This window comes from Mustela nivalis, assembly GCF_964662115.1.
Source record: "Mustela nivalis genome assembly, chromosome: 1".
Classification (NCBI taxonomy): Eukaryota; Metazoa; Chordata; class Mammalia; order Carnivora; family Mustelidae; genus Mustela; species Mustela nivalis.
This window is the reverse complement of record NC_139020.1, coordinates 153,492,120-153,511,238: the sequence shown is the minus strand read 5'-3', so window position 1 is coordinate 153,511,238 and position 19,119 is coordinate 153,492,120. Positions and strand designations below refer to the sequence as shown.

At 44.8% G+C, this 19,119-nt stretch overlaps 1 protein-coding gene across 5 annotated transcripts in view; it reads left to right on the top strand.

The window, feature by feature from the left end:
* Nucleotides 1–19,119, top strand: part of TRANK1 (tetratricopeptide repeat and ankyrin repeat containing 1) — a 139,141-nt gene that overhangs the window by 24,480 nt on the left and 95,542 nt on the right. Inside the window, exons 1-2 of one of the 5 annotated variants that reach the window (XM_082745286.1) lie at nucleotides 16,656–16,906; nucleotides 18,435–18,571. The exons of 1 other annotated variant lie outside the window; for it this stretch is intronic. In XM_082745286.1, coding sequence (XP_082601412.1) covers nucleotides 18,510–18,571 — 62 coding nt within the window. In that variant the 5' untranslated portion in view covers nucleotides 16,656–16,906; nucleotides 18,435–18,509. Of the gene's footprint in view, nucleotides 1–16,083; nucleotides 16,248–16,636; nucleotides 16,907–16,963; nucleotides 17,296–18,434; nucleotides 18,572–19,119 lie in introns of those variants that run through there. 3 more of the 5 variants (XM_082745288.1, XM_082745287.1, XM_082745290.1) reach the window with 3 other exon arrangements.

Sequence of the window (19,119 nt, the reverse complement as noted above, 5' to 3'; positions counted from 1 at the left end):
AGGCAGAGGCTTTAACCCACTGAGCCACACAGGCGCCCCCTGCAAGCACTTTCTAATTCTTATAGCCCACTGCCTCATTTGCTCCACACCCTACAGCTCCCCTTTAAGACCCCTCCGTCACAGCTGCTTTATTTCATCTGTCACCTTACTGCCCCTACATTCTCACCTTGAGAGCCCACCAGGCTTTTCTGCCCTTCTAGCCTTTAGTTTCATTACAGGGATTGTGGGTCCCCCCCCCGCCCCCGCTCCTCCTCTTCCTCCTCTCCAGTGAAAATCAGTTTCTGCTGAGCATCATTTTGCCTCTTTCCTAAGCTCTCATGATGGTGATGAACTGATTGTCGCAAATACCACTTTGGAACTCCTGTCGACCCTTGAACAATGCAGGGGTTAGGGGTACCCACTTTTCCCTGTTGAAAATCTGCCTTTAAATTTTGGCTCCCCCAAACTTAACTAATAGCTTACTGTTGGCCTTACCGGTAACATCAACAGTCCATTAACGCATATTTGTATGTTATATGGATTACATCCTCTGTTCCTGGGGTAAAGTAAGGCAGAGAAAAGAAAATACTGTTAAGAAAATCATGAGAAGGGGGCCTGGGTGGCTCAGTCAGTTAAACGTTTGCCTTTGGCTCAGGTTGTGATCCCAGGACTTTGGGATGGCACCCCATTCCCAGCCAACCCCCCCAACACCTTGTGCCCCTTGCTCAGCAAGGAGTCTGCTTCTCCTTCCCCTCTCCCACACCTGCTGCCAATCCCCCTGCTTGTGGTCTCTCACTCTCTCAAATAAATAAATAAAATAATTTTTTCAGAAAAGAAAATCATAAGGAAGAGAAAATATATTTAGAGTGCTGTACTGTATTTATAAAAAATGATCTGCATAAAAGTGGACCAACACAGTTCAGTTGGTGCCGTTCAAGGGTCAACTGTATACCCAGCAGCTTCACAACATCGCTGTCCTTACGGATACGTATTGTTTATTCATTCACTCTTCAGGCAAGTCAGCTAAGTGCCAGGGTGCTGGGAACACAGAATAAACAAGATAAAACTGTAGACTTGGAGGCGCTTATGGTCTAGCGGTAGATGACAAGTAAACAGTTACAAAGCCAAGTGGTATGGGCTGAAACTGAGACAGGAGTATGGAGCAGGGGCAGGAAGTGCTGCAAATGGAGAGGCTGGGCTGGGGGAATGGGTCAGTCCAGGCATTCACATGGGAGGTGATGACAGAAATGAATCATCTAGGGACTCTGGGGGTTTAACCAGATGGAAGAGGGTGGATACCACGGCTGGATCGGGCTGCCAAAATAACAACATGTGAAAGCATCATTAGTTCCTCAAACCACCCGGAGTTCAGGGAGGGCAGGGCAAACCACACGTTGGGGAACTCCCAGCTAGCCTCAGCCTGATAACTAGTTGTGGTGTGGGTGTTGAGTTGTATTAGTGGCAATAAACTGGGTTGTCCTATCTGGCTTGTCTGTGGTTGGGTTTTATTTGGTGGGAACTTCTTCATACAATAAAATTATGATTTCTGGTATCCACCAGAAAACAAAACGAAACAAAACAAATCCAAGAGATTTTTCACATCAGACCCACCTTCTCTATGGCAACCACTAGCTGAAGCCACTTCAGTAGAAGGAGGCTGGCTGTCCTGGTTTGTGGCAGACCTTACCTCCCCCCTTGGTACTTATACCTGGCCAGGTACACTCACTTTTGATTCTTGCCTGGTCTCTGTAGGCAGCCAAATTTAGGACCTCTGCTTTGACATTCTGCCCTGCTACAGGTGTGGGCCAAGGTTCTTAGGAAGCCTGGTGCAGATCCCCTTCCTTGAGGTGGTGAGGCAAAGGAGTGAGGGATGGGGGCAGGAGTGAATCAGCCACCAATATTTGCATATAGAGGGTTACCCAGAGGTCGCACCCTCTGCAGAGAGATGAGTCAGAGCAAAGGAGGAGGAAGAAGGTGGCAGTTCATTCCTGGACCTATGTAAGAAACAGAGAGTGGTGAAAAAAGTGCCCATTCCTCGGACGGTATTCCTGGCCTGGGAATGTGAGAGCAGTTAAGTCCACCCCAGCTACTTTGGGGAGCAGGGCAATGGTACAAACAGAGATGCAAAGCTCTGAGCCTGCTCTCTTCCTCCTCCTGTTTTCATCTCTGACCCATGGGATGAAATGCACATGTGGGTGGATACCCCAGCCCACAAGCTCAGTTCTGTCAGCAGCTCTCCATGCTCCTGCCCAACGGCCACTCCTTGACCATCCCCTTGGGTGGACACTGGAAGTTTTGTACACTCTTGGAAGGACAGACTCAAGAACCAGGCCTGGGCAGACCCTGTAAGCAGGCTTGGAGCAATTTGGGTCAGGAATTATGGCCCGTATCATGGTCTCAAAGGAAGCGCACGTCATTTTGGGCCAGTGGGCTCCTCATACCCAAGAGGGTCGGAGGAGAGCCTGAATCCTGGAGTCATCTAAAGCCCTTGGCCAGGGTGAAGTGTTAGGGTCAGAGAAGTACTCTGGGCACCTCAGGTAATGAAGCCTGTATTCATAGGCTGCATCTGCTTAACAAAGGGCCACCAGATGGGTGAGTTAGAACAACAGAGACTTATTCTCGTATAGTTCTGTGGACTAAAGGTCCGACCAAATCAATGTGTCAACAGGATTGCTTTCTTCTGAGGGTTCTGAGGGAGAATCTGTCCCATGTCTCTCTCTAGCTTCTGGTGACAGCTGGCCTGTCCTTGGCTTGACACCCATCGTTCTGATCTCTGCTTCCACCCCACACAGCGTTCTCCCCATCTCTGTGCCTTCATATGGCCATCTTCTCATAAGGACCTCAGTCCTATTGGATCAAGGTTAATTCCCTTGTGACTTCCTTTCACCCAATTCCATCTGCAACAGCCCCATTTCCAACTAAGGTCATGTTCTGAGCTACTGGGGTGAACTCTTGAACATTTGTCGGGATGGGGGGTGTGTTATAATTCAACCCACAGCAGGACCTCTCATCATGTCACAGGCGGTGACCAGGAAGGGAAGACAGGTTTGCAGAAACCAATTTTTAGCCAGGCCTCCTGAAGCTGGGGCACGAGGTGGATGTTTCTTTGGGCTAGTTTTGTTCTCGCTTACTCTAGCTAGATTTTACTGAACATCTAGTAAATACCCTGGTCTGTGCATCTGTTCCCACTACTCCTGCTGCATTGACAACCAGCCCCTTTCTCCCTGCCCATCTCTTTCTCTGCCTGATGCCTTTGGCGGACTCTGGCCTTTATGACCCAGATGGCTCTTCTCCCTCAATATTTTTCATCTTTTCCTTCTGTTACCAGGCACTCTGACTCTGACCTCCAATTTATTTATTTATTTTTTAAATATTTTGTTTATTTATTTGTCAGGGGGAGAGAGAGACAGCACAAGCAGGGGGAGCAGCAGGCAGAGGGAGAAGCAGACTCCTTGCTGAGAGCAAGGAGCTCAATGCTGGACTCTATCCCAGGACCCTATGATCATGACCTGAGCCGAAGGCAGACGCTTAACCTACTGAGCCACCTTGGCATCCCTGACCTCCACTTTAAACTGCTGAGTCTGGAAAATTCGGGTCCAGAAAATCACTGTAGCCTCTTTTAGAACAGCTATCTCTTCACCTTGCCTCAGTGAAAACCAGCTAGTCTGCGTTTGATGGTAAACACCTGCCCATCCTGGTCTGAGTAGCTGTGGCTGGGGTTTGGGTCTTGTGAGACAAACCATAGCTGGTTATCACAGAAGAAATGGCCCAAGTTGGTTTACTAGCAAGCTGTTAGGGACAGGACAATTGCCCCCTGCTTCCTCCAGGGCGAGCTTTCCCAGTCTTGGCACTAATGGCATTTGGGGCTGAGTAATTTTTGCTGTGGGGGACTGACCTGTGCCTTGTAGGATGTTCAGCAGCATTTCTGGCCTCTGCCAAGTCAGTGCCAGCAGCCCCCTTACCCCACTTTCACTAAGTTACGGTAATCAGAAATGTCTCCAGATGTTGCCAAGTGTCCCCTGAGAGGAAAATCACCCCTGGTTGAGAACAACAGTTCCAAGAGAACGGGAGGCTCCAGGATTAGCTCATCGATGCCTGGAGAGTCAGTAGTCAGCAGTGTGAGTATAAAGGATACTCATAGGTAATTGGTATACCTGCTTTTGTCAGGGCTCGTTTAGAGGGTGAGAAGGGCAGCTCCTGCTGTGGGCAGGGGGTTGGATGGAACTGGTTCAGACATGAATAATTGTGCTGGATCAAAGTGCAGAAACCAAAGGGCGCCTGGGTGGCTCGGTTGGTTAGTTGCTTTCATCTCAGGTCATGTCTCAGGGTGGTGAGATCGAGCACCAGGTTGGGCTCTGTGCTGGGTGTGGAGCCTGCTTAAGATTCTCTCTCTCCTTCTCCCTCTGCCCCTCTCTACTTGCTCTACCCCTCCCCTTCTTAAAAAATAAGTGAGAAACCAAAGCATCATATGTTTGTGTTTCAAATGAGCATGTTCACTGGTTTATTCTTGGTGCGTGTGAGATCGTGCAATTCTCTATGTGGGTGTGGGCATCTGAGTGCAGGTGTATATATCTGTTTGTCTCGAGATTGGATGGTCCATAGTCCACACTGCCCTCCTCCTATGTTACCAGGATAGATTAGTGTCATATGTGACACACTTGATTGATATTCTCAGAATGTTACAGAGAGTGGGAATTAGCTCTGCTGACATTGAGATGGAAAACAAAATTTACTTCTGAGTGGTTTTTCTTGTGTAGTCCTGGCCTGCCTCTGGTCATATACAATGGGCAGTGAATGGGTAATGACCCCAGTGATCTCAATGACGTCTTGCTTCAGCACCAGAATCCAGGGCTGACCAAGCTCAGCATCTAAGAAGCACAGCCAAGCCCAGTCCAAGCTCATCTGTGTTTTCTAGTCTTAGCCCCCGACCAACTAGTTGTACAACAAACTGCTTGACCTTTCTTTTCTTTAGTTTTTCTTCCTGTAAAATGAAGATCATTAATCCCCCTCATAGAGGACTCTTTTGAGAACAACTTGCATTATCATACTTTAAAAAATAGTACTACCTAAATGTTGAATGAAAATTTGGCATAAGGTGAGTTTTCCCTTTAAAAAAAAATTCAGCTGATATTTGCTTATACACTCTATGTCCCTGATCATTTATCTAAATATTTGTCCTTCTTAGATGGTTAGCTCTCTGGGCACATAGGCTTGGGTCCATACCTTCCCTTGATATAATGGTCATTGGGGCCACTAAAGACTCAATAGTCATTTGTTCACATCGATGTTTTTTGACATTGATGATTCTGGTTGGCCCAAGTTCCCAGATTGAAGTTTTCGGTTCTTTAAGGCCATTGAATGGGTTCTTGGATACTTTCAAGGGAGAAGAGTTTGTCATTCTTTTAACAACCAACCCACCTGTGAGAAACAGAAAGCCCTATGGGAAAAGAGTCTGACCTTCAAGGCATTAGAGTAAGGGCAAGCCATAGACTGGGGGGAGAGAGACCCATGGACACACTTGCCAGGTCATTTTCCTGCTCTTTCAAGTTAATATTCTTTTCATTTCTCCAGGTTTATTGAGGTACACTTGACAAATAAAATTATATACATTTAAGGGTACAAGTTGATAATTTGATGATGTACGTATTCTTTGTGAATTGATTACCACAATTAATACATCCATCTCCTTACATGGTTACCGTGTGTGTGTGTGTGTGTGTGTGTGTGTGTGTGTGTGGTGTGAGAATGTTTAAGATCTATTTTCTTAGCAAATCTCAAGTGTGCCATACAGTATTGTTACCTATGGTCACCATGCTGCATGTCCAGTGTGTCTCCAGAACATATTCATCTTATAACTGAAGGCTTGTGCTCTTTAACCAGCATCTCCCCATCTCCCTAACCCTCAGACTGGTAATCACCTTTCCATTTTCTCCTTCTATGAGTTCAGCTTTTCTTTTCTATTTTCTTTTACTTTCTTTCTTTCTTTTTTTGGTTCCACATATGTGAGATCATACAGTTTTTATCTTTTTCTGTGTGGCTTATTTCATTTAGCATAATGTCGTCTGGTTCACCCATGTTGTCGCAAATGGCAAGATTTCCTTCTTTCTCATGCCTGCCTGAGTAATGGTCCATTGTCTGTGTCTCTTGGTATATACTGCATTTTCTTACCCATTCATCCATCATTAGACACACAGTAGGTTTCTATTATCTTGGCTACTAGAATAATGCAGTGAGCATGGGGGGTGCCCTTAGTGATTTATTTATTTAGGGAGTGCCCATTTTTAAATCAGGTGATTTGCTTTTTGTTATTTAGTTGCTTAAAGTCTATTTTGTCTGATACAAGTACAGCTATCCCTACTCTCTTTCGGTTTCCATTTGTAAGGAATATCTTTTTCCATCTCTTCACTTTGAGGCTATGCATGTCTTTAAAGCTGAAGTGAATCTCCTCTAGGCAGTGTCTCAGAGGAGGATCTTGTTTTTTAGTCCATTCAGCCACTCTATGTGTTTTGCTTGGAGAATTTAATCAATTAATATTTAAAATAATTATTGATAGGTAAGAACTTGCCATCTTATTTAATGTTTTCTGGCTGTGAATTTCCTTTTTCTTATCTTCCTCTCTTACAATTTTTTTGGGGGGGGAATTCATTATTTTTCATAGTGGTATATCTTGATTCCCTTCTCTTTATCTTTTGTATATCTACTGTGGGTTTTTGCTTTGTGGTTACCATGAGACTTACACAGGATAGTCTGAGCTGATAACAATTAAACTTGGATTGCATACAAAAACAAAACCCTTTTACTCCCCTCATCTCATTTGATGTTTTTCATGTCACAATTTACATCTCTTTATATCATGTATCCTTTCACAAATTATTGTAGCTATATCTATTTTATTTATCTATTTATTAATATATAATATTATTTATTATTATTAATTTATTTATGTATTATTTATTTTTAAATCAGAGTGAGCACAAGAAGAGAGGGAGTGAGCACAAACAGGAGTAGTGGCAGAGGGAAGGAGAAGCAGGCTCCCCGCTGAGCAAGGAGACTGATGTGGGACTCAATCCCAGAACCCTGAGATCATGACCTGAGCTGAAGACAGCGCTTGATTGGCTGAGCCACCCAGGCATCCCAAGCTATATTTATTTTAAATAGCTTTGTTCCTTTGTCTTTATACTTGAATTAAATGATTACGACACCACCATACTACATCATTAGGGTATTCTGGATTTGATTACATACTTACTTTATTATATATATATGTGTGTGTGTGTGTGTGTGTGTATGTGTGTGTATTTAAATATTTTATCTATTTATTTGACAAACAGAGATCACAAGTAGGCAGAGAGGCAAGCAGAGTGAGAGAGAGGAGGAAGCAGGCTCCCTGCTGAGCAGAGAGCCCGATGCGGGACTTGATCCCAGGATCCCGAGATCACGACCTGAGCCGAAGGCAGAGACTCAACCCACTGAGCCACCCAGACGCCCCACTTTATTTTATATTTTTATATGTTTTCATATTACTATTTTAAAATATTTTATTTATTTATTTGAGAGAGTCAGAGATAGAGCATGAGCAGGAAGGGGGAGAAGCAGACTCCCCACTGAGCAGGGAATCTGATGCAGGGCTTGATCCTAGGACCACAGGATCATGACCTGAGCTGATGGCAGACACTTAACTGAGCCACCTGGGTGCCCCTCTTTTCATATTAGTATTTAGCATCCTTGAAAAGCTCTTATCAGCCTTTGTTAAAAGGCAAGTCTACTGGTGGTGAACTCCCTCAGTTTTTGTTTTCCTGGGAAAGTCTTTATCGCTCCTCTGTTGCTAAGCACAGCTTTGCCAGATAAAAGTATTCTTGGTTTGCAGTCATTTCTTTCAGCACCTTCATTCAGTATATTGTCCGCTCTCTCCTGGTCTGCCAGGTTTCTGCTCAGAAATCTGTCAATGATAGCCTTATGGGAGTTTCCTAGTGTAAGAGGAATTTTTTTCCTCTTGCTTCTTTAAAAATTATCTCTTTGACTTTGAACCATTTCATTGTAAGTGGACTGGAGAAGATCTCTTTGGGCTGAATCTATTTGGCAATGAGAACTTCCCAAACCAAGGGAGACATTTGAACATTCAAGTTCATGAAGCTTAAATCCATGTTCAACCTATCCACAGAGGGCAGACTGGAGAGTGCAAGTACAAAGGCAGAGGAGGAAGACCCTGCTGGAATGTCAGCCTCCCTCTGTGGGCTTGAGACTTTATCTCTGACTTGACCCGTCACATACTCGGCTCAGTGCAAGCTGAGTCCTACACATACCAGGATCTGCCGTCCTTGGAAAAACAGTTCAGTGACCATCTACTGTTTATGAACTTGTCCTTGGGGTCATTCTCCACACTTCCTGCCCCCAAACCCCAAACCAAATGGTGTTTCCAAATACTCATTAAAATTCCATATAAAACTCTCTGCAGAGTTTGGGTAGATATAACCTTTCCCATCTTTGGGACTGCAATGTTTTGGGGCTCCTTAGAGGTGAAACGAACAGTTGTGCAGATGACTCACCCTTTGATCTGGCTTTGCAATCTAAGACCATAAAGAAGGGATATACAGTGTCACGGAGCAAAAGCACAGCCGTGCTTGAGAGCAGGGGTGTGGGATGGGAGAAGCAGTGCTATGCAGCCCATTCTTCAAAAGACAGAACTTTCAACCATTTAGAAAGAATATTAGAGGGGGCACCTGGGTGGCTCAGTGGGTTAAGCCTCTGCCTTCGGCTCAGGTCATAATCTCAGGGTCCTGGGATTGAGCCTCACATCAAGCTCTCTGCTCAGTGGGGAGCCTGCTTCTTCCTCTCTCTCTGCCTGCCTCTCTGCCTACTTGTGATCTCTCTGTCAAATAAATAAATAAAATCTTTAAAAAAAAAAAAGAAAGAATATTAGAGGACAATAGTGGACAAAGCACAAATATATGGTCTTATTGCCTCCTGAAGCCCTACTAAAACTACAGTAAAGAGATTTTTAAAGGGCATATGGAGAGAGAGAAGAGGAGAGAATACAACAGTAGTAGAAACTTGGTGCTGGAAATCTACCAGAAAAAATGGGAAATGACAGCAGACGCAAGAGAAATGATGGTGAGCTGGCAGAGGGGAAACCAAGGCGCAGCTCATTTTATACAACGGAATCACCAAAAGTCTCAGAAACTACTGGCACCAGGTATTTTTGGAAGTAGGACCAATGAACGGGATAAGGAAGTTTGGCTGAATGACTATTTAAGAAGTACAGGATCCCGAGATCCCACCCCAACTCAGCATAGCTGCCCATTACCCCTTCCTCACCTGACCACAGGAGCTTTGCTCCCTGAGGAGGCAGAAAGGTAGGTCTCAGGTCTGGGGGACATCAGGCAAATTTGAAGATAAATAAAACACAACATCGCAAGTAGTCAACGCGTGTATACTGGATACTGAGGATCCTAACTCCCATACATCCCTTAGGTGCCCATAACACGACAGCCAGACCTTCACCTTCTAAAAACCAGCTTGCATAATATGACCAGGCCCAGAGGGAAAACCCAAAGACCCTGATGTCAGAGATTCTTTATCCCAGAGGCCGCCGCTGACTGCTTGCAACCTAATAATCACACTCCCGTGATCTGAATTTCCAATCAGCTTTTAATCCATCTCTCTCTCTTTTTAAACTCTTCTATATGGAAAAACTTCCAACTTCACAACAGTAGAGAGAATAGCATAACAAACTCTCACAAAATCCATGACCCAGCTTCAATAATTATCAATATTTTGCCAATCTTGTTTCATCTATACCTCCAGTTTCTTTTTTTTTGTTGTTGTTTTACTTGAATATATTTTTTAAAGATTTAATTTATTTATTTGACAGAGAGAGACACAGCGAGAGAGGGAACACAAACAGGGGGAGTGGGAGAAGAAGAAGCCGGCTTCCCACTGAGCAGGGAGCTCCATGTGGGACTCAATCCCAGGACCCTGGGATCATGACCTGAGCTGAGTCATTAAGCAGTTGCTTAACAACTGAGCCACCCAGGCAACACTGTTTTACTTGAATATTTTAAACCAAATACCAGACAGCATATTAGTTTACTGATTAAAAAAGAGAGAATAAAAAAAAGAGAGAGATACTTAGTGTGTATCTCTAATAGAGAAAGGCATTTAAAAAACAACCACAATATCATTATCATACTCAGAAAAATTAACAATAAATAATTCCTTAATGTTATCATAACACACAGTCTGTGTCATATTTCCCAGATTGATTCAAAAATTTATTTTTCAATTGGTTTGTTAGAATCAGGACTTAAACCAGGCTAACATGTTGCATTTGGTTGATATGTCCCTAAGTCCCTTACACTCTCTTATAATTACTGTTTCCTCATTCTCTCTCTGTGTTGTTATACCATCATTTTTGCTTAAAGAGAAGAAGTCATTTTCCCTGTAGAATTTTCCACATGGTGGATTTGGTTGATTGCATCCTCAATGTGTCCTTGTAACATGTTTCTCTATCCTCTGTGCATCCCATTAACTGGTTGAGAGATCCAGAGCAGGGATTCTTTATCTTTTATTGGTCACGACCCCTTTGGAAATTTGACAATGTCCATCGATCCCCTCTTAGGATAATATATTGTTTTAAAGATTATTTTATTTATTTGAGACAGAAGAGACAGAAAGAGGGAGGGGGAGAGAGGGAGAGAGAGAAAACACGAACTGGGGGAGATGGGCAGAGGGAGAGGAAGAGCGAGAAGCAGACTCCCCACTGAGAAGAGAGCCCAAGTCAGGGTCATGGCCCAAGCCGAAGGCAGATCCTTAACCAACTGAGCCACCCAGGCATCCCTCTCAGGATAATATTTTTAAATATATAAAATAAAGTGCATAAGATTACAAAGAAAACCATTTACATTGCACTATAATTCTCAAAATATGAACAAAACTAATTTGTGATATAATATCTTCTTGATTAATACATTAAATAGCAAGACCTTGCAGCAGGTATACTAATTAGCATAAATTATGAAGTAGGTATAAACAAAACAATATTTTGAGGTGTACACAACAATGGTAATGGGATAGGAAAGAATCTTTGACTTTACTGTCAACAAAGCCTTACGTGCTGGTTTTATTGTACTTTTATTTTTTGTTTGCATTTGCCTATATTCATAATTGAAGACAATGCTCAGTTTCAGTTAAAGTTTAAAGAAAATCAAGATGATAATTTAGTTCTTCTTCAGATTCACAGACCCAAACTTTACCCACAGATCCTTGGTTTAACACTTCTAATTTATAGACCATCTTAGGCTCAGATTCAATTTTGGGAGGCAAAAATTCTTCTCTGAGTTGCTGTGTTCTTCCTTTTGCAACAGAGCAGGAGGCATATAATGTCTTGCTGTCCTAGTTTTCGTGGTGTTAGGACTGACAAGTGGGGTTAAGAAGAAATAGCCAGATTCATCGTTTCTCCAGTGGTTTTACTACCACTGGTGATCACTGGTAGATGGGTTCAAATATGGGAACTTAGAGCCTTAAGAAGAAAGAAGATTGTAATGATTAAAGTACATGAAATCTTTTTAGAAATTCATGAGAGTTCATGAAAAAAAAATTGTTAGTTACTAGTGTACCAACTCTTTATTCTGAAAGCTGGTCAATGAAGGGGGAGAATAAGCATTTACTCTGCTTTTTCTATATAAAGGTTTTACAAGGCAACCAAATGGTTATAGGTGGAAAGTTCTTTTTTAAAAAAAATTTTAATTAACATATAATGTATTATTAGCCTCAGGGGTACAGCTCTGTGAATCGCCAGGTTTACACACTTCACAGCACTCACCATAGCACATACCTTACCCAATGTACATAACCAAAACGCCCCTCTCCCTAGCCCCCTCTCCTTGGCAACCCTCGGTTTGTTTTGTGAGATTAAGAGTCTCTTATGGTTTGTCTCTCTCCCAATTCCATCTTGTTTCATTTATTCTTTTCCTACCTCCCAACCCCTTCATGTTGCCCCTCAACTTCCTCATATCAGGGAGATCATATGATAATTGTCTTTCTCTGATTGACTTATTTCGCTAAGCATAATACCCTCTAGTTCCACCCACGTTGTCACAAATGACAAGATTTCGTTTCTTTTGATGGCTGCATAATATATATATATATATATATATATATATATATATATATATATTTTTTTTTTTTTATCTTATTGTGGTTTTGATTTGCATTTCCCTGATGCTGAGTGATGTGGAGCACTTTTTCATGTGTCTATTGGCCATTTGGATGTCGTCTTTGCAGAAATGTCTGCCCATTTCTTGACTGGATTATTTGTTCTTTGGGTATTGAGTTTAGTAAGTTTTTTTTTTTTTAAGATTTTATTTATTTATTTGACAGACAAAGATCACAAGTAGGTAGATAGGCAGGCAGAGTGAGAGGGGGGAAGCAGGCTCACCACTGAGCAGAGAGCCTGATGTGGGGTTCGATCCCAGGACCCTCAGATCATGACCTGAGCCGAAGGCAGAGGCTTTAACCCACTGAGCCACCCAGGCGCCCTGGGTTTGGTAAGTTCTTTATAGATTTTGGATACTAGGACTTTATCTGATATGTCATTTGCAAATATCTTCTCCCATTCTGTCAGTTGTCTTTTGGTTTTGATGACTGTTTCCTTTGCCATGCAGAAGCTTTTGATCTTGATGAAGTCCCAATAGCTCATTTTTGCCCTTGCCTTCGGTGATGTTCCCAGAAAGAAGTTGCTCTGGCTGAGGTCAAAGAGGTTGCTGCCTGTGTTCTCCTAAAGGATTTTGATGGATTCCTTTCTCACATTGAGATCTTTCATCCATTTGAGGCTATTTTCATGTGTGGTGTAAGGAAATGGTCCACCTTCATTTTTCTGCATGTGGCTGTCCAATTTTCCCAACACCATTTGTTGAAGAGACTGTCTTTTTTCCATTGGACATTCTGTAAAGTTCTTTTTCACTGAAAAACTCCTTGCTAATAAATGCAGAAAGAAGGATAGATTTTTAAAAATGATTTAAAAAATGTTTAAATTTCCCATGTGTGAACAATGGAACCATCTAGAAGTCAGTTTCTGGATTGTTTGACATAACCCCATTACCCTCTGGTAGCTTCTTTGCTTTCTGGAATAACACAATTTCCCTGTCTCAACTTGTACTTCTCTACCCCCAACATGGAATTAGTGATTTTTTTTTTAACGAGTCCTTGTTCCTTATGGAGAAGAAGGATATTTAGAGATCACCTTGTGGGTGCTGGAGGGCACACTATTATTCAATCCAGCAATATTGCATCACATCAAGGATGGATAGAATGAACAGAGTGAGGCAATAAATCACAAGGTCATAGTGATATTTCCAGTTCAGTTCTCAGATCACAGAAATTTTCCTTAGCTTTTTTGATTTTATATTTGTATTTCTTTGCTCTTACACTGGAAGTCTTGGTTCTGGAGAACATTTCATAATTAATTATTTGCTTATTCTAATTTATACACAGCCTGAGTAATAAAAATATTACCCAGTAACATTTTTAGATAAATTTTATAAAAACATATCAATATTGGAACTTGAAATAATTTTTATGTGGTTGTACTGCCCACTTGATATACAGTAAAGTTCAGTTGTTCCAGTGTGTTTTCAATTTTAAGAACTACTTTAAAAAAAAAGATTTTATTTATTTATTTGAGAGAGAGAGCATGAGAGGGGAGAAGGTCAGAGGGAGAAGCAGACTCCCTGTGGAGCTGGGAGCCCGATGTGGGACTTGATCCTGGGACTCCAGGATCCTCCTGACCTGAGCTGAAGGCAGTCGCTTAACCAACTGAACCACCCAGGCGCCCCAGAACTCCTTTTTTTAAAAAATCAGATTTAAGTTGGGGCACTTGAGTGGCTTAGTTAGTTAAGCATCCAACTTTTGATCTCAGTTCAGGTCTTGATCTCCGGGTGATGAGTTCAAGCCCCCTTTGGGTTCCACATGGGGTGTGGAGCCTACTTAAAAAATTAGATGTAACTTTTCAATTATGTTAAATATTCACATGGCTCCAATGTCAAAACTGTAAGACAAGGAATATATGTTTTTATTTTAATTCCAGTTAGTTAACATACAATGTTATATCAGTATAACAAAGTATGCTATCAGAAATTAAAAAAAAAACTCATTAAGAAGAATCAGAAGACAAAGTTGAGGAAATATTTTAGCAAAAAAGAAAAAGAAAACCAACTAAGTGATCTGAACATCAGGGAAACACACAGGAGCCAATCCTGGAAGTTCAATTTTTGAATAACAGGATTTCCAAAAAAGAGATTGGGGAAAATAGAGCAGAAGAAACAATCAACAAAATTATTCAAGATTGTTTCTCAGAACTACATAGCTTGAGTGTCAAGAATGAAAGATCTCACCCAGTATATAGTGGAATAGATGAATAGACCCACATCAAAGTATAACATTGTGTAATTTCAGAGCACTGGGGAGAAAAAGATTTTTCAGATTGCTAGAAATTTAAAAGTGGTCATGTAAGGTGGGTAATTGGATATGTTCAGATTTTGAACAGTGGTACTAGAGTAATAACTTCAAAATCCTGAAGGAAAATAATTTCCAACCTAGAATTTTATACCAAGCCAAACTACATCAAGGATGAATTTTTTTTCAGACAAGCACAATCTAAAAAAGAATTACCTGATGATCTGTAAGACTGGGGGCAGGGGCAGAACTACTCAACAAGAAGTAGCAGTGTTATTTAGAGGGTGGGAACAGAGCCAATAGAATCATTAGCTAGCAGGAGTAAAATTGGTTGCCTCTGGAGAATAAATTAGGTGTGGGGGGGACTGCTCTTTTAATTGTGAGAATGTATAATTTTGATAAAAATATTGAAAAATCAGAAAGAGAAGAAATGATTTTAAAAAGAAAGGTGATTGTTTTGAGGACTGTTTTGAGATGATGTGATTCTTTTGAGAACCATGATGAAAGATACAGAGGGAGAAGTAGGACAAAAAGATTCTAAGGTGCTTGAGAACACTGGTCAAAGAGTGGAAAGTTTAGAGGCAAATTCTTAACATACTGCACCCTCACCAACTTCTTGACTTGCTCTCCTTCATGGAACGACCTGGAAATCTTCTGGAAGCAGAAACTCCTTGAAGTTGAATAAAAAGAAGAGCCATGCCAGAAGAGGTAGCATGGGCCTTTCCTAAATATAGAACTGGGAGATACTGAGAAAAAAATTAGAGAAAGGGTGGGTCAAGTTTCAAAGTGAAAGGACCAATGATGTCTGGGAAATGGGAAGTGGCTTCAAGTATTTGGAAACTAGAAGTATTTCCCGAACTTTACTTTATCTTATCATCACCTGAGGAGCTTTCAAAGATCTGAGCGCCCATGTCACACCCCATATCAATTATATCAGACTATCTTGGAGTAGGAATCAGACATCAGGCTTTTTAAAAGACCCTGTGTGATGCCTATATGATTCCTATGTGCAGCCAGGTTTGGGAACCACTGAAGTAGTCTGTGTGTAAGGAAGCTAAGAGGGGGAGAGTAGGGCAAAATTGTGAAGAGTCTCAAATGCCCAGTTCCCCAGCCTGATCCGTAGTAGGCAATGGGGGTGCCACTGAAGGATTTTGAGCTGGAAATGATGCAATATGACATTTGGGGATGATTAATGGACAAAAGAAATGGGAAAAACTGAGACTCTAGAAGCAGAAAGACCACTAGCTAGACTGACAGGCTAGTTTTTGACTCAGGGTAAGCAGCGCAGAGAAGGACATGGGTTGTAGGCATTCTGTGTGTCCATGTGTCGCCAATTCCTCCCTGCCTCATCGGAAGCTGTACTGTTGCTCTCGGAAAGCTCTGTAGTGTTCTCCTCCCCAGCACGGAACTGCCCCATGTGGTGGCTCTCAATGGGTGAGAGAGTTGCCAGGAGGCAGTTTAGGCCAAAGCCTTGTCCCATGAGAGGACCTGTGGGCTTTGCTCTCCAATTGAGTCAAATCCCCAGTGTATGGGAAAGTGATCCTGGTACCAGACAAGCTGGGGGCCAAACCCAAGTAGTAGATGAGAGGATGCACAGCCTGCAGAGGTGAAATGGCAGCCTGAGGTCCTCCTAACCGTCCCCAACTCTTTCAGTCATCACTGCCCTTCCAGGAGCTACCCTGGAATTCCACCCGTGGGGAGAGGCTCACTCCTCTGTGAGCACCTTGAACACAACTGTGAGCGTCAAGACGTCGGGGCCTCGCTGGCCTCTTCCACCTGAATGCCTAGTGTCCCCAGAACGGAGGCCGGAGCACACAGTAAGTGCTAGACAGCCAGGAAGTGACAGCCCGAGGAGACCACGGAGTGGGGCACAGTACTGGTTGACCACCGCAGGTTATCTAGTTTCTTTGTTGGAGGGACAGGAGGGAAGAGAAGAGGTGAGCCCGGGGCCCTCAGCTGACCTCAGTTCTCCCCACCATCGCGGTGGGCCCAGCCTATGAAATCTCAGGGACCCAAAAGTGTCGCAGGGTCGTGTGTGTGCCCTCGGTCCGTCGTGACAGTCGGCTCGACGAAGCACTCGTTTTTCAAAGGCGGCCGGAGCCACCCCATTGGAGCACTCTCACGCATGATGGGAGACATCGAAACGCCTCTTTTGAACACGGTGACAAACACACCCTCCCACCCAGCGGCGACGTGCACGTGACAGTTTTCGGGCTCTCGCAACTACGTGGAAACTTGGAATAGGGCTGTGGCTGCACACAGCCGGGGCTCGGGGGTCCCCGCGCCCCCGCCCGCTCGGCACTGCCGGGGAGACGCGCCACCGCCAGCAGGGGCCCCGCTCGGCCGCATCTCCCGCCTCCAGCGCCCAGGGCCGCAGCTTTCGGGCTTCCGCGCCTCCCGCCGCGCCCTGCCCCGGGGAAGCAGCCCCTGAGGCGGCGGCGGCGGCCCCGGCCATGTGGGACCCGCGGGCAGCTAGGTGCGTAGCGGCGCGGGAAACGCGGGGGGCGCCTCCGGCCTGCCGGGCCCCGCGCCTCTTCCCGGCGGGAAGAGGCGGCGCGAGGGGGCTGGCGACCCCCGAGGCGGAGGCCAAGCGATCGTCCCCGTGGGCCCCGCGGTCATCCAAGGTCCGATCTGGGCCTGTAGCGCGGGGGCGCGCGCGGGGGGCGCCTTCCTGGCCCCGGGGGACGAGGGCACGCGCTGCGACAGGACTGCGGCGGCGCGCGGCCTGCCCGGTCCCCACCCCTGCACCGAAGCTGCGGCTCCCGGGCCCACCTCCCACCTCCCGCGCGGGACCCCAGGACCGCTAGCAGGTGGCGATGAGCGGGCCAGAGGACGCGCCCCCGGGGCACGCACTCCGGCTGACAGGTCCCGGCTCGGGGCGGGATTTGCGGGAACTTGGACAGCGCTGGCCGCTGCCGGGCAGGAGGAGGTTCGCGATTTCAGCCCTGGGCAGGCCTCGTCCCCAGCCCGCGCGGCCGCGAGCTGGGCTTGCCAGAAAGGGGCTGTCCAGTCCTCGACACTCTGCTAAAGGAGTGTAGGGGCGGGGTAGCAACGGGGCCCCGCGGCAGAGAAGTGGAGGGTTCTGCTTGCAAGCGTTTGCAGTCGTGGGCTCCGAGCGAGTAGGCGTGCGGCGCACTCCGCCCACGTCTCCGCGCGCCCCCTGGGAGTCCCCAGCCTGGCTGAACAGCGCTGGCCAGCTCCGCTCCCAGCTGGGGGCGTTTCTGGGAGCCTGCGAGCTTTCGTGCTTCCCAGGAACAATTTCTAGGGAGATATGCAGTGTGAAAAATAAAGAGAAAAATTTTGATAAGATGGGAGAGAAGGGGGCTCCAGAGGTCTCTAGTCCTCGGCCCAGTTGCTGTTGGCTTACGCAGTCCTTAGGCGGGGAGAAAGAGCTGGGAACGAAGGATTCCCAGTGACCAGGTTTCTCCCCTCCTCCTCCCTCCGCCCCCCTCCCCCCTTCCGCTGCCTGGTGCTGAGCCTCCCCCGTGCCAAGCACCTTTATGAGGCAAAGCTTTTTCCCGGGATGGCTTGGTCTTTGGTTGAGCATCCTGTTTTGTGCCGTAATGAAAGTCCTACCTTGTAGGAGAGTCAGAAGTTTGTTTTAACTGTTTTCCACGCTGGTCTGTTTTGTAGACTTATAGGATTGGCTTTTCAGTTCTAAGTAACCTTTGCTGTTCTTGGTCCTCGGCAAGGGCTGGAGGTAGGATAGGGGTGTGTGGTATTCACCCCCAGAATAGAATTCCACTGCCTCAGGATGTGGGTTTCCTTGATTTGTATTTTCTTTCTTCTTCTTCTTTTTCTTCTTCTTCTTCTTCTTTTTTAAACCAGACCCACAAGAGAGACCCAAACCTACTCTCATAAGTATAAAATTGCAACAAGGGCTTTACAGTATTTATTCTCTCTACAGAATGAAGCACAATGATATTTTCTATTCTACTCTATTTTCTGTTGTTTAAAAAAACTAGTCATAATCCATAAACTTGATGTTGTGATCGACTAATCAGTTTTAGGTGGCAACTGCAAGCTTTCTTTGGGACACCCCAAGAGAAGCTGAGGAAAGCATCAGCATTTCACTGAGGATGCAACTTTGGAAGGGGGGAGTTGGTGTAAAAGAGATGAAGGAGGCTGAGATTCCTACCAGGTAAAGGAAATTCATGGTTGGGTAATGAGAGTACCATGGAAACGACTGTGTGATTCCCCACAGTAGATCTACAAAGGCAGACCAAGGGATGCTTCTAGTAAATCTAGGTCCATCTGTCTGTCCAACAGAGCTGGCCACCTGGTATGGATGCCAATGGGGCCTTGTAGAAGTTTTGGAGTGATAGGGACATAATGGCTCCTTGGCCTTAGGCCTTTTTTAGGGTGCTGGAGGAAAAAGGAAGGAGAGCAATGCCAGCTGCCACAAACTCTGGATTCATGAATTCAAAAGAGGTTTCTTACAGTCTCTGCTCAGAGTTCCACAACCGCAGTGTTAGGAGCAGGGCCGTGAACGTAATTATAGATGGAGAAACTGAAGCCCATCACCCATAAGTCATTACAGCTAAATAAGGTAGCTCTGGGATTAGACACCCGCTGTCTTGCTTTCCCAGCCCATGGCTCTCAGGGACCAAACAAAGACTTTGCCTTTGCTAAATTCTCAAACTTCTTTTTGCTGATGAGTTCTGTTTTCCTGGGTTGCTGCCAAAGACC